Source organism: Accipiter gentilis, chromosome 20 (genome assembly GCF_929443795.1).
Source record: "Accipiter gentilis chromosome 20, bAccGen1.1, whole genome shotgun sequence".
In the NCBI taxonomy this organism is placed as follows: Eukaryota; Metazoa; Chordata; class Aves; order Accipitriformes; family Accipitridae; genus Astur; species Astur gentilis.
In genome coordinates, this window is record NC_064899.1 from 698,736 (window position 1) to 715,610 (window position 16,875).

General features: G+C 38.8%; 1 protein-coding gene across 2 annotated transcripts in view; it reads left to right on the forward strand.

Moving 5' to 3' along the window:
* ADCY2 (adenylate cyclase 2) overlaps positions 1-16,875 on the forward strand; it is a 196,798-nt gene that overhangs the window by 151,772 nt on the left and 28,151 nt on the right. For both annotated transcript variants that reach the window (XM_049824068.1, XM_049824069.1), the window contains one exon: positions 7,687-7,824. In XM_049824068.1, the coding sequence (XP_049680025.1) occupies positions 7,687-7,824 (138 nt within the window). The remainder of the gene's footprint in view (positions 1-7,686; positions 7,825-16,875) is intronic.

Here is a 16,875-nt window from a genome sequence, read left to right on the forward strand (position 1 = left end):
CAGTGTGGTAGGACAAATAATGTGGTTACAGACTTCCAGCAGATCCTGCCTTTGCGGTGTGTCATCCTCTGCCGCTCTTGGGCAAACAGGCCAAAGGCAGGGAGGGCTGACCATTCTCATAGAAACAGTTGTTTCCCCATGGGCATTAAACCTTCATCAGTCCTAGCTAAAATTGGCATATGTCCTGAAACTTGAAGTGGATTTGTAGCTTTTCTAGTCTAATTACTTCTTTGTCCCTATGCTTTTTTTCTTTTTTTACTTTTTTTAGATAATCACAGTATTTGGATTTAAATCTTAAGACTATGAGTATTTTTGGTCTTAAAGATCCTTTCTGGCTTACATTTTCATCTTTTAAATGTTGGCTAATTCTTTTTTATTAGTTTTGAATATTTTCTTTTGATTTTCCTTGAGAGGTTTCCTTCCCAAATTACATGCAGATTGAGAACAGTGATTGTCCTTTAGCTTATATATTTTCTGTGTCTGTTCTCTTTATCTTCTTGAAGTATAGATGAGTTCATAGAATGAGTGTGAATGTCTCAGACTTGGTATCTGTTAAATGTGTTTTGCCTCCTGATGCGAATGCAAGGAAGCAAGAGATCTGGTTACCTAAATGATACATTGGAAAATGTAATGCAAACACTAGGAAAAAAAAAGCACAGTAAGAATGTAAAGGAAAGATCTCCATGGTAGCGGAGGTAGCCTGCTGAAGAAGTATTAGTCTCAAGCAGATGTTCTTTGTGCACTAATTCAAATACTGTCTCAAAAATTTCTTTGCGTTACCTGGGACACGTGTGCACTTAATTGATACCACATGCTCTTTGTGCCATTTTTTTTTCCATTAATATGAAATGTTTTTTTGTTGCATATGTTCATACCTTGCAAACCTATTTAGCTACTTCAGCTAACAAAGAAGATTAGAAGTAATAACATTTCTTTCCTATCGTCTCATCTGAACATGTTTATAGTCTCTCTTAAATACTCAATTGAATGGTAGACTTAGCAGAGCACAGTACCAACAAAACAAACATCAGAAAATAATTGGCTCCACATCTGACAAAGATATTCTGATTTGAGGTCACCAGAGCAGCTAGCAAAGTGCAGTCAATATGTAATCAGTCCTGTCCCTGCTAGAAGAGAGCATGTTATTTATTAGTTGAATTACACCACACCACTGACAATCTTTACCTTTGTTTGCAGGGATTTGTATTTTATTTTAAAGCAATTGGCATTGGTACTTAACAGTCAGAAAGACTGTGTACACTTAAGATACTTAAAAGCTCTGCAAGGACAGGAATATCAGCACCAGCACTACTTGGAAATTATTTTTGACCTGGAATCTTACCTCTGATGTGAGTGTCTCTCTTAATGTAGATGCGACTTAAAGATCGAGGCCCTTCCGTTTCTTCAATAGTAAGCCTTTGCTTGTAAATTAAGATTAAAACAGGGATGGGGGAAGACAGGGAAAACGCAGAGAGGCATTTTGGCACCTACAGCAGGGTCCATGAAAGAGGCTCACCAAACCTAAAAGTCTTCTGATGAGTCTCTTGCACAGGCACTGCAACGGCAAATCCATCATCACTCAGTAAAGTACTATGTTCAGACTCAGGAACTGTTAGAAATGTACTGATTTCAGTAACAAAAATCCTTCTCCTTACTCCTTCTTGAGTTATATGTTTATGACATGTTATGTGATTGTGAACAACGGAAGAAGTTGCCTAGCCTGGTGAAAACCACAAGTTTCTTATGTCTGTTGTGCCGATAACTTCTCTTTTAATATTTTTTGATGAGTGAGACTATCTTGATTTTTTTTAAAATCTGGCAATGCTGCCTTTTAGTGTCTTTGCCCAAGACGATACTGTAAATTACCTCTAGATAAAGAGATATCCATGTGTGCTTCCTCCTACCAACACTCCAGTATGCAAACAATTTTCCCTACCATTAATTAATGAGAAGGATGAAAGCAGAGAGCATCCAGATTGTTTTGAAGGTTCTTTTACATATATTACCTGAGAGGTGATATCCAGCATATGCAAGTACTGCATCATGGTCACAAATGAAGGCTCCTGTTGCATGAGGCAGTTTTTGGGTGGTACCTTCTTATTTGGAGACCAAGACTTGGTCAATGTAGAACGTACTATTCAGAACTCCTTCCTCTAGCTTAGTGCCCTGAGCACTGTCTTTAAAAAGGCCTTCAGATTTGCTCATTCTCAAAACCACTGGCTCTTTATTTCATGTGAAAGAAAAACTTGGACAGGAGGGACTGAAAACGTCTTGCCTTAAAATAGCATATAACACAGCAACTGTACGTTTTCTTGAATGAGGAAGGCAGCACAGGAAGTGTCAGGACTGAACTCTGAGCGCCTAAAGACATATTTATACGGCTCTCTGACATGTTCTTTGAATGAGATAGTTGAAGTGAACCACATGGTCATTTTAACGTGACCCTTTGTGAAGGATAACAAACCCTGCAAAGTATGGTGAAATTAAAAATGTGATACCAACTTCAGTTTTTCCTGTTATTTCTTTATTCAAGATTCTAGCTTTTGTCAAACCAGTTGTATCCAACATAAGTTGAGTAGACTTTTCACCTGGATGCATTTTGTATAATTCAAAATGCCTGGCTTAGATTTACAGGTGCCACCATGGAGTTCGAAAGCTTGATGTTACAGTAGTCATTTTAGAAGTACTTTGGTCCTTTTTATCAACAATAGGACCATTAGAAAGTATGTGAAATATAAACTTGTGTCTCCATACAAAAATCACCCTTCTTCAAGCTTAGGTCACTGTAATCAGTGTCAGCCAGTTTTTTGGATTTACACTTTGGTGTCTTCTTCAAGTCTGAGTGAAAACGAGCATGTGCAAAAAACCCGAATTTGGGGGCTTTTTGTTTCTCTTGATTCCATTCTTTGTAACATCAGTATTAGTAAAATGGTAAGTTGTATTTCAATGCAAAATGCAAAGAACAATAATAGAACTATAGCAAATGTGATTTACTGGCTTTCTGTAAATAAGAGGTCTTCAGTCAAGATGTTCCAGCCTCTGCTAGCATGTGAAGAAGTGTGACAGCTCTTGCGACACTGTCTTTCACCTACAACATAGCTGTCACAATTAATTCTCGCACCAGTTCCTTGATCTCACTCAGAAAGACAGAATTCATTTTGTTAAATGCTGAAGTAGATTTTTGCGTGTGGAAAGACAACACAGGATATATTTTAATAACCTGAATATTCAAAATAAGTTATTACTCACTATCATGCTGAGCTGTCATATCAGATTTAACGTGTTCAGATGAAAAGGTAATACATTAGTCACCTTTCATACTACAAATACCTATTATTTCTAGTTGGTAAATGATAAACACTGAACCATACTCTGCCAGCTCCACTTAGAATAAACACAGAAGCTAATGCTACTGAGATCTGATGTCTTACCCTTCTTGCATGCTTTCTAGAAATGATTACTTCCTTTCATGTCATTCTCCATTTTCTTAAGAAAATTGCAAATGAGACATAACATTTACAGGAAAAAGTGTTTGCCGTAAGCTATTGAATCAGCAAAATCAACCTGTATAGTTCTGCCAGTGCTATTAAGAGTCTGAATTTAGTGATCACCCCACCACTTCAGTTCTGCTTCCAGGAGTTCCCTAAATTTTCAGCAGTACTGAACTGCTGCAGTTGTACTATGCATGGACTGGATTTAGACTGCTTAAAAGTTAAATGAAGTTCAGCAAATTGGTTAATTAACATAGAGAATTATTGATCAACAGTGTATTCTTCCATGTTTTCCAGGGAATTTCTACTCAATGGTTTAAAGATTTTTAGTGTGAATCAGGGTTTTGTCACAAATTTTCCTTTCAGGAGCCTCATTGCCTTAACCTGTGTAGGCTGCTGTCTTTACTGTTAGAGAGACCTGTCATCTGTTGAACAAACCAGGTGGGCATGACAGATGTACCAAATAAACAGTGGTCCTTTGTCTCCAGGACTCAGAGCTGTGTGTTAAACTGTCTGTCAAGAAATGCATCACTGAGTTCTGGTGTGCTTCTGTTTTACAAGTGGAAATAAATATCTACAACTTCATTGTTGAAGTTGCAGTCTAACAACACATTTTTCTTGAGGACAGAGCCAGCAATATCTGTAATTTTAGCAATAGCAGCTGGAATAATGGAATTTCTTTATTGATTAATCACACTGGCTGAATGATACATTGTTTCCTGAATATTTTTTTATTCTCCAGAACTTTTCTTAGTGATAAAGTTGCCCAGAGAACATAAAAATCTTTTTTTTTTTTAATGGAAGGAGAAAAAGAACTTGTTAAAGAAATGCAGAAAATCAGTCCAGTTAGTTCCTCCTTGCTAAAATATATTAGCAAAGTCAGGTGATACTGATAAAAATCTTGTAAGCAAAGGAAATCTAGAATTATTGCAAGGAATTTTGGTACAGAAGTTACATAATTCTGTTCAAAAGTGTACGAGTACTTGGAAAGTGATAAAGCAGTCCTCAGCAATAAATGCAGTTCTCAGCATGGACATTGCTAAGTAATCCTAGCAATTCTGTACTGTAACTTTTTCAATGATTACTTTAAAAACACTTTAAAAACACTTTAAATACACTCAGTATGGACTTCAAGTCAATACAATATCCATGCCCAGGCTCTGCCCCCCCTTAAGCAGTGACTGGCTCAAACCTTGGGTGTCTCCAAATGTAGATCTCCTACTTCTCAGCCAGGCCAGCTTGAAGTTTCCTAATGGTTACACACACACTCCCCGCACGCCCTGTGTGTCTCTCCAGGGACTGGTCTGAGATGCTTCAGTTACTGGCACCCAGGCCTCCCATTGCCTTAGGTAGGTGATCTCTCTCTGCAGTGGCTGGCACCCATCCTGTGCTACTTGCCATCTAGGCCAGTATGAAGTTTGCTAGCATTTTCACACATGCAGGCTCAGAATAAGGACTGCACTTACACAGAAGGTGGTTAGAGATAGGATTTACTAAGAATATGCAATGGACTCATTCAGACAAGTGTTTACATGCAGCCATTTCCTTTCATCCCCTCTCTTCTCCATTTACCTGTGCTTGTTCCTCCCTGATCCACATTTATCCCTCCCTTTCCTCTCCTGTGTCCCGTCCCCTAAACATCCTGTAAGTTTTCCACATACCCACAATGCCCTTAAAACATGCCATAATGTTTCACACGATCCCAAGTTTCTCTCTGCTCCATTGCAAAATTATCTGCCCCGTGCCAGCATACTGTCGATTTAGGCAGTAAATCCGAAATCTTTTCCTTAGTCTGCAGGGCATCCTGGAAAGGGAGTTTTTTTCGTTGAGGCTTCTTGCTAGGTTTCCCATCAGAAACTGTGTCTGAAACATTCTCCTTCGACGGTCTTAGGAGCAGCAGGTTCAGTGGCTTCTGTTCTTCACTGATTCGGTTACTTTGGTTCTAGCATCTATCGTCCTTTTGATCATTGCCAGGTCTTTGTGTTTAATTTGATTATCCTTTAGTCCGATAACCTAAAAGCAGTAAATTTTGTAATAAAATATATCTGGCTTAGGCCAGATAATTTATTTTCTTCAACAGCTTCTTTTCTTGGAATTTCTTATCCTAAAGACTTTCCTTGAACAGTATAGCTCCTTGTAACATAATTCAGAAAGGAGAACATGATGTACTGCTTTATCTATATAATTTCTTACCCACTTCATATTCCTCATACTTTCCCACTTTTCCTGCCTAGCTTTGTCCCTAATCTAACTAATCCAGCTACTTCTAAACTCCCAAGAAAATCACAGAATAATGTAGGTGAAGTTGTAGTAGAGCTCCAGGTGTGCTATGCCACAGGCAAAGAGTAATTTAAAGCATGATTTTGTGACTATTTTAATTTGCCATAAACCCATGCTCCCTGACTTATTAGGCTTTAGGCAGAGTAGACGGATGACTGAATAATTCATTTTCATACAAATCCATTCCCTGCATCTGGTTGAACACTCCCCTTCTCTAGCAACAGCAGCAATCTAGGCTTTGTGCTTTTTGCTTTAATAAAGTGGGAAGGATGACAAAACTTTTCTCAAATCTATATGTGGATTCAAATTATCTTGATATTTGCTATGTACTTAGGGGTGGAGACCAAGGTTTGGAAGTTCAAAAAGGAATTTGAGCAGGAGTTTCTTGCTCAAAAATGCAGGTCCCTCGAGCTTATGTGTGGGGTTTTTTTAATATGGGGGAGGAGTAATGTGTATATAAAGCTGCCTATTTTTTCCCTTTTCTTTGTCCATCCTTGAGATTCCAATTATTGTTTTGCCCTTCCTGAAAACTGACTTCATTCATTCAGAATCTGTCCAATCCAGTATGCAAAACTCCCCGTCGTAAAGGGAAACAATATGTAAAAAAGTTCTAGATATATAGTGGACTTGTCCAAATAGTGTGTAATTAGGAGGGAAATAGTTATGTGCAGTATGGTAAAGACCTTCATGCAAACTACATCACACGTGTTGGGTAATAGTGTAATTTAGCATGATGTGCCGAAGCTATTGAACCTGAATAGATAAGTGCTGTAAATTAAGTCCTGTATTTAGTAGTTTTCAGTGCTTGAGTTCTCATTTCAGACTTCCTGTGCTTGTATCTCTGATGGTTGCTGTAGCTGGGGTCAAAACAATAGGTAAAGTGATCTCTGATAATAGACTAAGTAAATAGAGAAAATGAGTTGATAAATGTGAATGCTTTTGTGGGACTGTTGTATTCCTTAACTTTTCATTGCCTTTTTTACAGAGGTTTCAGTATAGATGAATTTGACATTTGGGAAGGGCACAAGATGCTTCTAGGCAATCTTATCTCCTCATTGCTGAAGTTTTGGGAAAATTAATATTTATTGGATGTGCCACAAATTGTTATTTATTTTGTGTGAGCATCCGGTGCCTCTGGGCACTATGCATGTATGAATGGAGGCTATTGCAATGTGTTCTTCGAAGCAGGTTAAATGAGTCAGAGCTTTTTATTTTTAATTTTTGCCACTACATAAGAAAAATTTTCTATTCATTAAATGCTCTTTGTATCAAATTGTAAGTTCAGTTGTTGTATGAAATGGTTGTTTGTTTTTTAGATAGTTTTAGGGAAGGTTGGTTTACCTTGCTGACTTACCTTTCACATAAACTGTCAAACAAGTCTCCAAAACAAATTAAAGAAAAACACAGAAACCCCACTGTTTTGTAGACTGCCAGGGTTATGAGTACAGCCTATATCCTGCATAAGGAGTCCTCTGTCTCTGTCAAAGACTTTGCAGAGTCACTATTTACATTTTGAAGTTTCCAGAGGCTACTAAATACTGCTCTTTCAATTGAGGCAGGGGAGGTCAGTTTGTTTGCTTGTTTTTTACTGATATTAGAGGTAATGACACTGCTGTAAACTCTGTATTTCTTATTATTAGTAATATATATTGAATATTTAATAAGGTACTTGCAAATTATAATTATTCAACAGAATTGATATTATGGCAGATATTTTAACTGAACTTGCATTTAGTTTCATGTATAATCATGATCTATAACTCTTATGAGAATATAATAGTTGAATATTTCTGTACAATGTTTCAAGATTAATGCTGCGCTGAATCTTGAGCCTTCTTAATTCTACCCTTGTTTATAGTATTTAAATATACTAAGGCTATTTTTCTTTTCTCTTTTTTAAACTCTTTGCACTTAGCAATGTAGCAAGAAAGCATCAGCTTCATTGTTGTGGATCCTGAAATCATCTGGAATAATTGCAAACCGTCCTTGGCCACGGATCACTCTTACATTGACAACCACTGCTATAATATTAACTATGGCTGTATTCAACATGGTAAGGGAAGAAAGGGTAATTTTTCTTGGTTTTTTGTTCTTTTAATATCTTTTTTTGGTTCAGTATTTGTTTAGATGTCGACTTTATGGCCCATGGCTATGCCAGGAGCCTACATGTTAATGATTGCCAGAGACAGAAATGTAAAGCAGAGCAACAGAAAACAGTGTATAATGGGGACCTTTGCAAATGGGATGCTCAGCGAGAGCTCAGATCCTGGCTAAGTTTATTAAAGAAAAATGTAATTTATAAGGAATAGAAGATAGTTAAATCCCAGGTTTGAATTGTTCAAATCCCTTGCTCATCTGCGCGTTGCTTAGAAAAGCAGCATATTGCTCAAAGAATGAAGTATCTCCTCACAGGATGTGTGGAAGACTTTGTGCGAAACAAACTAAGCTTTATTCAGATTTGTGATGCTCCTCTGCTGATCACAAAATGATCATAATTTATACATTATTGAATTTCATTTGCTTGTCTCTTTTTTTGAAAAAGGAAAAAATTTCAAAACTTACATCAAAACCTCAAAGGTACTGAAGTAGAAATTTGTTAGGGCTTACCTCTAATTTAGGCATTTCAACTTGTGCTTTTCTTTTCTCTCCTAATGGGGAAAATCCATGTAATTCTATTCTTTTGTGACTACAGCAAATACAGAGTAGATCTGTCATTAGTCTGCCTAAAGACTGAATCGTAATGTCCTCATTTATTCTGAAGGATATGTTGTCTAATAGGATGAGCAGTATATGGGATCAAAAAACTTCCTTTGTTTTGCCCTGTTAGATGAGCCTGATTCTGTTCGTAAATGTGTGAAAGTGTTCCAGCTCAGTTCTTCATCTGCAAAAAAGGAACTGTAATATTTATTTAGGTAATGTTTTCATTACAACATGAATGCATAGATATTAGTCACATTTCAAGTGAGTGAGATTTGCACTTCAGTGCTTTTGAAATTGCAACTCTAGCGCTTCCTTGAGTTTCTGGTACTTTTGTTACTTGAGGTTCATAAAGGACTTAAAAATTGTTAATACCTACACTGTCTTATTTTGTTTTCCTACAACATTTCAGGAGACCCTTAGACAACCATTTGTTACAGTAAGTACTAAACTTGTCAGAATGATGTAATGTGGGATTTCAAATGTGAACACTTGAAATTTCTGGTAGAACCTTCTCTCCATTTTTTCTACCAAATGATCCTAATCTTGGTTTTGTTGGTTTTCTTCACTGAAAAGTAGATATCTTCCTTTCTTCTGCTTTTTTTAAGGAGAGGAGATAGACTCAGAAACAACTCCATGCTTGAGAATTTAAAATTCAGCTAATTGAATTTGGTGTTTAAGGCTGGTATGGAAAAAATTCAAAGAAGCAGTGGCTGGAAAATGAGAAAATAAGCTCACTTTTTAGCAGTGAAGGCAGTTAGCAGTGGGAACAAATTCTTCTGAAAAGTTGATTCTCCATCACTTCTTGTCCTTGTAGCTGAAGACTGTGTGCCTTTCTGAATGATACCTTTAGCCAAGCAAAAGTTACTTGGCATACTACAGGACAAAACCCAGAGATGGAGCAGCTTGTAAAATGTAGGTCAGATTAGACTTTGTCTTATTTTGAACTCTATAAATGTATAAGAAGAAATGAAATAACCTACTTGGGTTTAAAGTATACTTTGGGTTAGAGTTCATGCAACCATATGGTTATTTATTAAGTTAAAAAGTGTGAAAGAAGATATGGTCAGGAACTGTTTTTTCTTAGACTGAAGTTATACTGTTGTGTACAGCCCACTTCAAATTTTGCCTTCAACTAGTAAAAGACATTTTAGCAAAAAAGAAGTTGTTCAGTACATCATTTTTAGAAAAAGGTTTTGATTTTATTGGTTCAAGTCCACTTTTGTGTGGACTGAATGTTACAGTAAAACTTAATAGGCTGTATTTTAAAACCTTTGTGCCTTATCGGTAATGACTGCAGTATTACAAATAATCATGTTCCATGATATTCATGAGATGATAATTTTAAGTACAATTCCCACCTTGAAAATAAACCTTAATAGTTTGACTAGCAAAAATGACTTTAAATGTGATTGTGAAATTTGCATTTCCTTAATATTAATAGCAAATTGTGGGAGAGACTCTGAAGTATCATTATTATATCTCCAAGCAACATGTACTTAATAGCAGAGTCCATTAACTGCATTTATTTCCATGAACTCTTTCAGAAGAAAAAGGCAAAATGTAGCCATTAAGAATTCATGGAGATAAAAAGCATCTAACCATCCCACACCTAATTAAGACCAAAATGTCAAATAAAGCTCAGTCTTTATGGTCAAGGGACATTAGAAAAGAGTGGGGGTGCATTTTATTTCAAATTAGTTGTTTCAGCAGGCATCTGTATCTAGTCTTCATGTTTGAGAGGTATATAGTCATGATCAGTGGAGGGAAGTTAAAAAAACAGCTAATGTGACATAAGCATCAAATACTTTTTAGCTGAAGGGAGAGGGTGACTAATGCTGCTTCCATTGAGCATTAGATCTGCTATACAGAGTAGGGCAACAATCAGTGGCTGAGGAAGACTTTTTTTCCAAGCTGACCTGCATTAAATAGAACATGAGAAAGTGTATTGCAGGGAACAATCCAGACATCTCGGAGAGACAATGGGACTACATGGCTGGACAGGGTTGACTCTTGGAAGCTAAATGAATGATGGTATATGATACATCAAATGATTGAGCCTCACCATCCTCTGGGATTCATGTGATCTCAGTAAAAGTGGCAGGATAAAACAGCCCTGGAAGAGCTCTTTGCTTCAGCAGCTTCTGCATCAACTGCATGAATGGTTCTTGGCACTGCAACAGGTTCTCAGGGCTATACTGTCCCAGGAAGGTGCCCTGATTACCAGCTTTCAGAGTCAGGATGTTACTTGCTTTCCTGTCTGTTGTCCAGTGAATTTTGAACAACTGGACTATCTCCTTTGAAAGAACGTGTCTTTGGAAATGTGAAGACTGACAGAGGTTTAAGTATTTCTGCTCCATTGTTTAATGTATGTCTATGAGCACGAGCTGCCATTGGCCCCATATTGTTATCCCTCTAGTCATGGCTGTTATCCCATGTTTTAATAATGACAAACAATTAAGCAAACCTGCTTCCAGTCTCATAGTAGAAAGTTGGTTTATTTAATTTACCTTCCTTTTAGTGTAGCTAACTCTGTTAATACAGTTGCTGACCTTGTTCAGTGCTGCATTTTTTATATAGGCAAGCTCTTTGGCAGATACGCTGTAGTTATATGTCCCTACAGTGACTAGCACATTGAAGACCCTATTTTGGAGGGTGCCTAATGCATTTATTTTAAGAAGAATAAACCAACGCTGCCTAGACCTTGACCTGGCTGAGGAATTGGAAGGAGAAAGGGGAATGCACAGCTGCAGTCACATCATTTAAGTGGTACATGCAGGGCCCCATCACAAATCCACTCCAGGTTACAGATAGAATTTAAGAAACTTAGTAAAATCAGTATCAGTCTCGCTACACTGGACCAGAGGAGATGCACTAGCAGGTAAGATAGCAAGCACTTGGCTCAAACTGTCCTGAAATAATGTTTACAGCAGTTCTGGTGTCATTCAAGTGCGTAGGGAGAGATAAGAGTTGTGCTGTCACACGATTGTTTGCTCCACAGTCCAGCAAAGATGAACCCACATAAGTGAACATCAGTCCATATGTGTTAAAGACCATGATGGTTTGTGAGTCTGTAAAGGCCCAGCAGGCTGCTTGTCTCCCTTACAAAATGCTGCTGGGAGCTTTGAACAAGGCAGTTGCTTGCCACTGCATATTGCCTCTGCAGGGAGGCTGGGACTTGGATACATGGGGACACAGAGATAATTATGCATTTTCACTTAGCACACAAACTTTTATTAAAAATGAAATGAAATTATCAGACAACTTGAGTTTGATAAGTTTGACTGTTAACAAGAGACATACCACAGGACACCAAATATCGCAGATGCATGAGCACTTGGAAGCTAAGAAGTCTTGTACAAACCCAGAGACAAAGTGCTCTAAAAATCATATTCAGTGCAGTGCAGTACTCTCTGGATCTTCATCATCCTTTTGCAATTTACCGATGCCTCAGCATCACCCTCTTATTTACTCAAAAAATCCTTAATAATCTAGATGAGTACTTAGCATTCCAGGCTCTCCTTAAACTTCTGCTTATGAGTTTGTGAAGATGAGGAATGATTCCAGAATTTGCGATTCTCTATTATTCTTGGGGCATTCACGTGGGGATCTGGGGATAAATTCCTGACTCGGCTATCAGAACAACTACCATTCTTCAAATGAAGCAGTGATGCACATTTTGAGAAGAATGTTCTCCTCAGCCACATGGATATTTGGAGAGTTGGTAGAAAAATTTATAATTAACAAGATGAGTCCTGCATGTTTGACTTAGAGGTTCAAACAAAAGAGCAATGCTGAACAAAAACATCATTACTTCATTTTTTTTGTTTTAAGAAAAATGCAAATCCTCTAGTTCAACATGATAGCAGACCTGCATGCTTCTGCTATACTTAAAAGTATACTCTTCTCACTCTTATCTTTTGCTGAACAAAAGAGTAGGGCACAAACATGAACAATTTTGTTTACAACAACACTATAAAAACTGTAGACCATTGTGTCTTGAGGAGATTGCATAGCTTTTCTGGAATGGTGGAAAATTAAAAGTATAGTTGCGTGTTTATATCAGGCAAGGAGGTAGTAGGGAGAGAGAGGGACAGCGACAAAGATGGTTTTTGTACTCGTCTTTGTAGTCCATTTCCAGTGTAATTTTGTATAATAAAGAAGAGAAAACCGTGAAGGGATCAAATTAAACTTAAGCTGTAAATTTGGTTGAGCTGCATTTTTTGTTTTTGCTACTTGCGGGTTAAGCACAGCTCTGTTCTGGAACTGCTGTTCCTGGGGCACCTACTTCCTAAAGAGCTTACCCCTGGTCTGTGGGGTTTCTCGCTCGTGTGCGAAAGCACACTTGTTAGAGTTCTGAGGGAAGCCTACGCCTTCTTTTTGCATAGAAGATGATAGTAGTATTTGTCTTTACAGATGGCTACTGCATGACATCATGCTACCACAGGCTGATGACCACAGTTGAACTATGTGTGGTACTTGAATCAATTAATTTTGCCTTTTACTCTATGATTCCGTAGTTCAATGGAGGGGTATTTCCCAGCTCTCTCCCTCCTGCCCACCTATCAAGGGGTCAACCCATTCACACAGTAACTATTTGAGATACCACCCATCCGACTTGGCCACGTTTACAGGCTGTCGGACCATGTTCATTGTGAAGCCTTAGTTCTGGTGCCTTGTGGATTGTACAGAAGGGTTGAAAGTACCTTAGTGAGAAAGTTGGCTTTGTTCTTAGTAAGGTCTAACCTAGTGTATTACATAGTCTTGTGCAGATTCTTGGTCAGATAACAATCGAAATGCACAAGCTTGCTTATCCCATGTTGTGGGGGAGGGTCTGTCACCACATGGTTCCTGTTGAAAGAAATAGCAGCACAGCAGGTATTGTCCTTGCGTGAGGCAAAAAACTCCCAGCTGAAGATGGCAGATTATATGAACACAAGAGAAGAAAAAGCTGTTAGAATATATGAAGTTAGAATTTAATGGTAGTGTGCTCAGATGTTCCCTGGCAAACATTGGTATTCATAAAAATATTGCTTTCATTTGAGTCATTTGAGTAGGTGTGACTGCTTAGTAGGACTGAGCTGTCTCTTACAAAAAAATACTATGTTGAAGAACAATATACATCTCTGAAGCGTGATAGCAGATGTAGATAACTGATGAGAGACAAGAAAGACAAGTACAAACACATCATTCAGAAATAAGTGTTGTTTGGCTCATGGGAGATGACAACACTGCCATATCCTTTTTTTTAACTTTCTGTGTTTATTTATGTATTCACAGATGTGCCACATTTCATATAGCATTCTGTGTATACAGGTAACTTTTATAGGTCAGAGATGCTCTGTACAAACCTCTAACACAAAATTAAAATGCTTTAACAGAAAAGAATGGGTATAATATATATACACATATATATGTATAATATAATTGTGTTTGAGTTCGTGGTACTTAATCTTTTAGTCTGTGGACGTGTGTGGGATGGGATTCTGAAACTAAATACAGTTATTTCATGTTAGCAAAAAAAAGTAAATGCACTATTAGTGGGACATGGAGACTCTCTTTGCCCACCCTTGGCAAATGACCTGGTTAACAACACCTATTAAGATGAGAATGTCAGTGTAAATAGTTGGGGACAGGGAGGGGGATTAAATGCTTTAAAAAGCTGTCTGGAGGGCATTTGCCCCAAACGGTTCCTGTTAAAGAGGAAGTCCAGCATCAGCTGGGTTAAACAGAAACCAAGGCACTTCAAAGGGAATTTGAAACAAAGTAGGAAACAGTGTGGAAAAAAGTATAAAAGCAGCATGGACATCCATAACAGGAGGCAGGGACCTACGAGTGGAACGTGCTGCCGGCCAAGAGGTGGTCCGGCAGTGCCCCCGGTCACCCCGGTCACCCCTCCGGCATTGCGCCTCCGCCTCGGGCAGTGGGAGCAGGCCCCCCACGGGACAGGAGGTGGTGGGGCGACGGCGCGGAGCACTCGCAGGGACCCACGCCTCGGCTCTGTCCCCATGCAGGAGCTCGCCCGGCGCTTTCTGACCAGCTCGGGCATCTACAGGTTGTGCAGAGCCGCACAGGTACCCGTAAAGCTAGAGCACCTACCTCTCCTGCGCAAGTAGGGTAACCCCCACTCCCAGAAGTGGGAGAGTGTGTGTTTAACCCACACAGCCTTTAGAGTTCTGTGTCTGTGCCTGATTAGAGCTCTTCGGGATCAGTTACAGAAGGATGTTTCAAAATGTGTAGGTGTTTATTAACATTTTGTAGGGTCTGGTATTGTGATTTATCTGTCGTATTACTGATACTGATCCTGAATGTATAGTTCACTGACTGCAGGTTAATTATGTCCAGTTGCACATAAACAGTCAGAGCAGCATGTTTGTAAAGGGAGACAACCTGAAGGTGCAGACAAGCAAAGGTGAGCCCATTCTGCGTGTTACTCCACAGGTCGTGCCAACTTCTTATAAAGCAGTCTTGGTAACAGGTGGCATATTGATCACCTTCATGAGTGCGTAACCGGTCCTGCTTCTGCTGAAGGGGTGTTACGTTGATACTGGTTTCAGACTCTTCTCAGCAGTGCCACAAAACGTAGCCAGGGGCCCTGACCGCGGGTGGTAGCCTGGAAGGCTGGATAGTCTTTAAAAAAAGAAAAAAAAGCACTGTGCAGGTAGTACAGCACTGGGAAAAATTGCTGAGGGGGGTTGTGGGGCTCCATCCTTGGAAGTTTTCAGGACGTGGCTACAGAGAGCTATGGCTGACCAGATCTAGTGTTAGTAAGGAAATCAATAAACCATTTTGATTGGATTTGGTTACTGTGAGTGAACTGAGCAGTTTTTCTCTGGGGCAGTAGGTAAAGATGGGGATGGAAAAAAGAACTTAGAGGTGGGTTACAAACTGGCTATGTGCAGAGAACAACGGGTGAGAAGGAGGCAACCTGTGGAGCTCTGCAACAGTCAGCCCAGTGTGGATTTTCATATAGAGCATATGAGAGGGACTGTGAAATTCACTGATGAAATTGAGGTGACAGGCAATGTCTGTGAGGGGAGGCTTGGGATTTTGGAAAGGAAGAAGTCAGCTGAGGATTGGAGTAAAACAACTAGGATGAATTTTAGTACAGAGTGCGAGATTATGGTTGGCCTGACAGACCAGTGACAAGAAATTCTGATAAAAGTTGGAAGATCATCAGGTAGAGATGGCATGATTTCAGGATTTTGATTAATTATGTGGCTTTAATGACAACTCAGCTGAATGACAATAACCACCCATGTGACTACTCTTAACTCATGGTAAGTATAAACCACATTTAGCTAAGTGAGCCCCAGGGAAGGAAAACTACCTCACATTTGCTGAGCATGATGTTAGGGGTTGGGATTATGTCAATGTGCAGCAATGTGTTAAGCTGCTGTAACTTCATGATCTGTCTGAGCCCCACTTGTGTGAGGTATGGTGAGTTACTAAGGTTTTGTAGCTGTGAGCAAGGGAGCTGTCATTCTAGGATGTATGAAAACATATTTTCTGTAGAATTAGTATTAATGCTATTGCACAACTCACTGATAAAATCTGGGAAGTGTGTTTACAGTTTTAGTCACTCAGAAGGTTGAATTGAAAGAGGTATGTACAGAGGGTGACTACTAGAATGATCAGAGGAATGAAGAGCTTGTTTTCTGGGAAGAAACTAGAAAAACATAGATTGCTGAGCATAGTGAAGGCTGAGATGGCATTAAGTATTGGCAATGTAAATACTAGGGAGAGAAAGGAGCTATCTGAAAGCTAAAGGATGAGATTAGCACAAGAAGGAAAAAAACCAGGGGAGCTGGCCATGAATACTGGTTAAACTCAGAAACAGTTTAAGTGGTGATATTCAAAGCAGTGGAATTAATGTATTCAAATTGAACTTATGAAGAAAGCACTGGGTCAGTACATCAAAGTGTACTGTATGGTGGTGGTTACCCGTGACATCAACTGGCTAAATTCGATGACCCAGGAGATACTGGTTCCATTCTTCCGTTTCAATAACATTAGTACCAATATTAATGTCATTGTTACTGTAAGAAGGATTACATCTGTGTAAACCAACTTCAACAAAGACTTCTCATTCTTTCTTTAATTCTTCCTGTGTTTAAATAGGAGGTTCAGTTGAGGTAAACCCAGGGATTATTCATACTGAATTTATTTCATCATCTCTCATGTGTGTGAGCTTCTGATATACGAAAGTAACATAACAAAGAGCCTTTGGTCTTTTATTCAAATGGAAAGTGTCAGATGGAGGCTAACAAAGTTGTTTTTGTCTCAGCATGCAGGAACAACTAATCATGTGATGTCATTTTCCCTTTTCTATTTCAATTTGCAGTGAAATACCAAAGTTAAATGATTACTGGCAAGGCTTTCTCCACTTCTTCATTTCTCTTCTCTA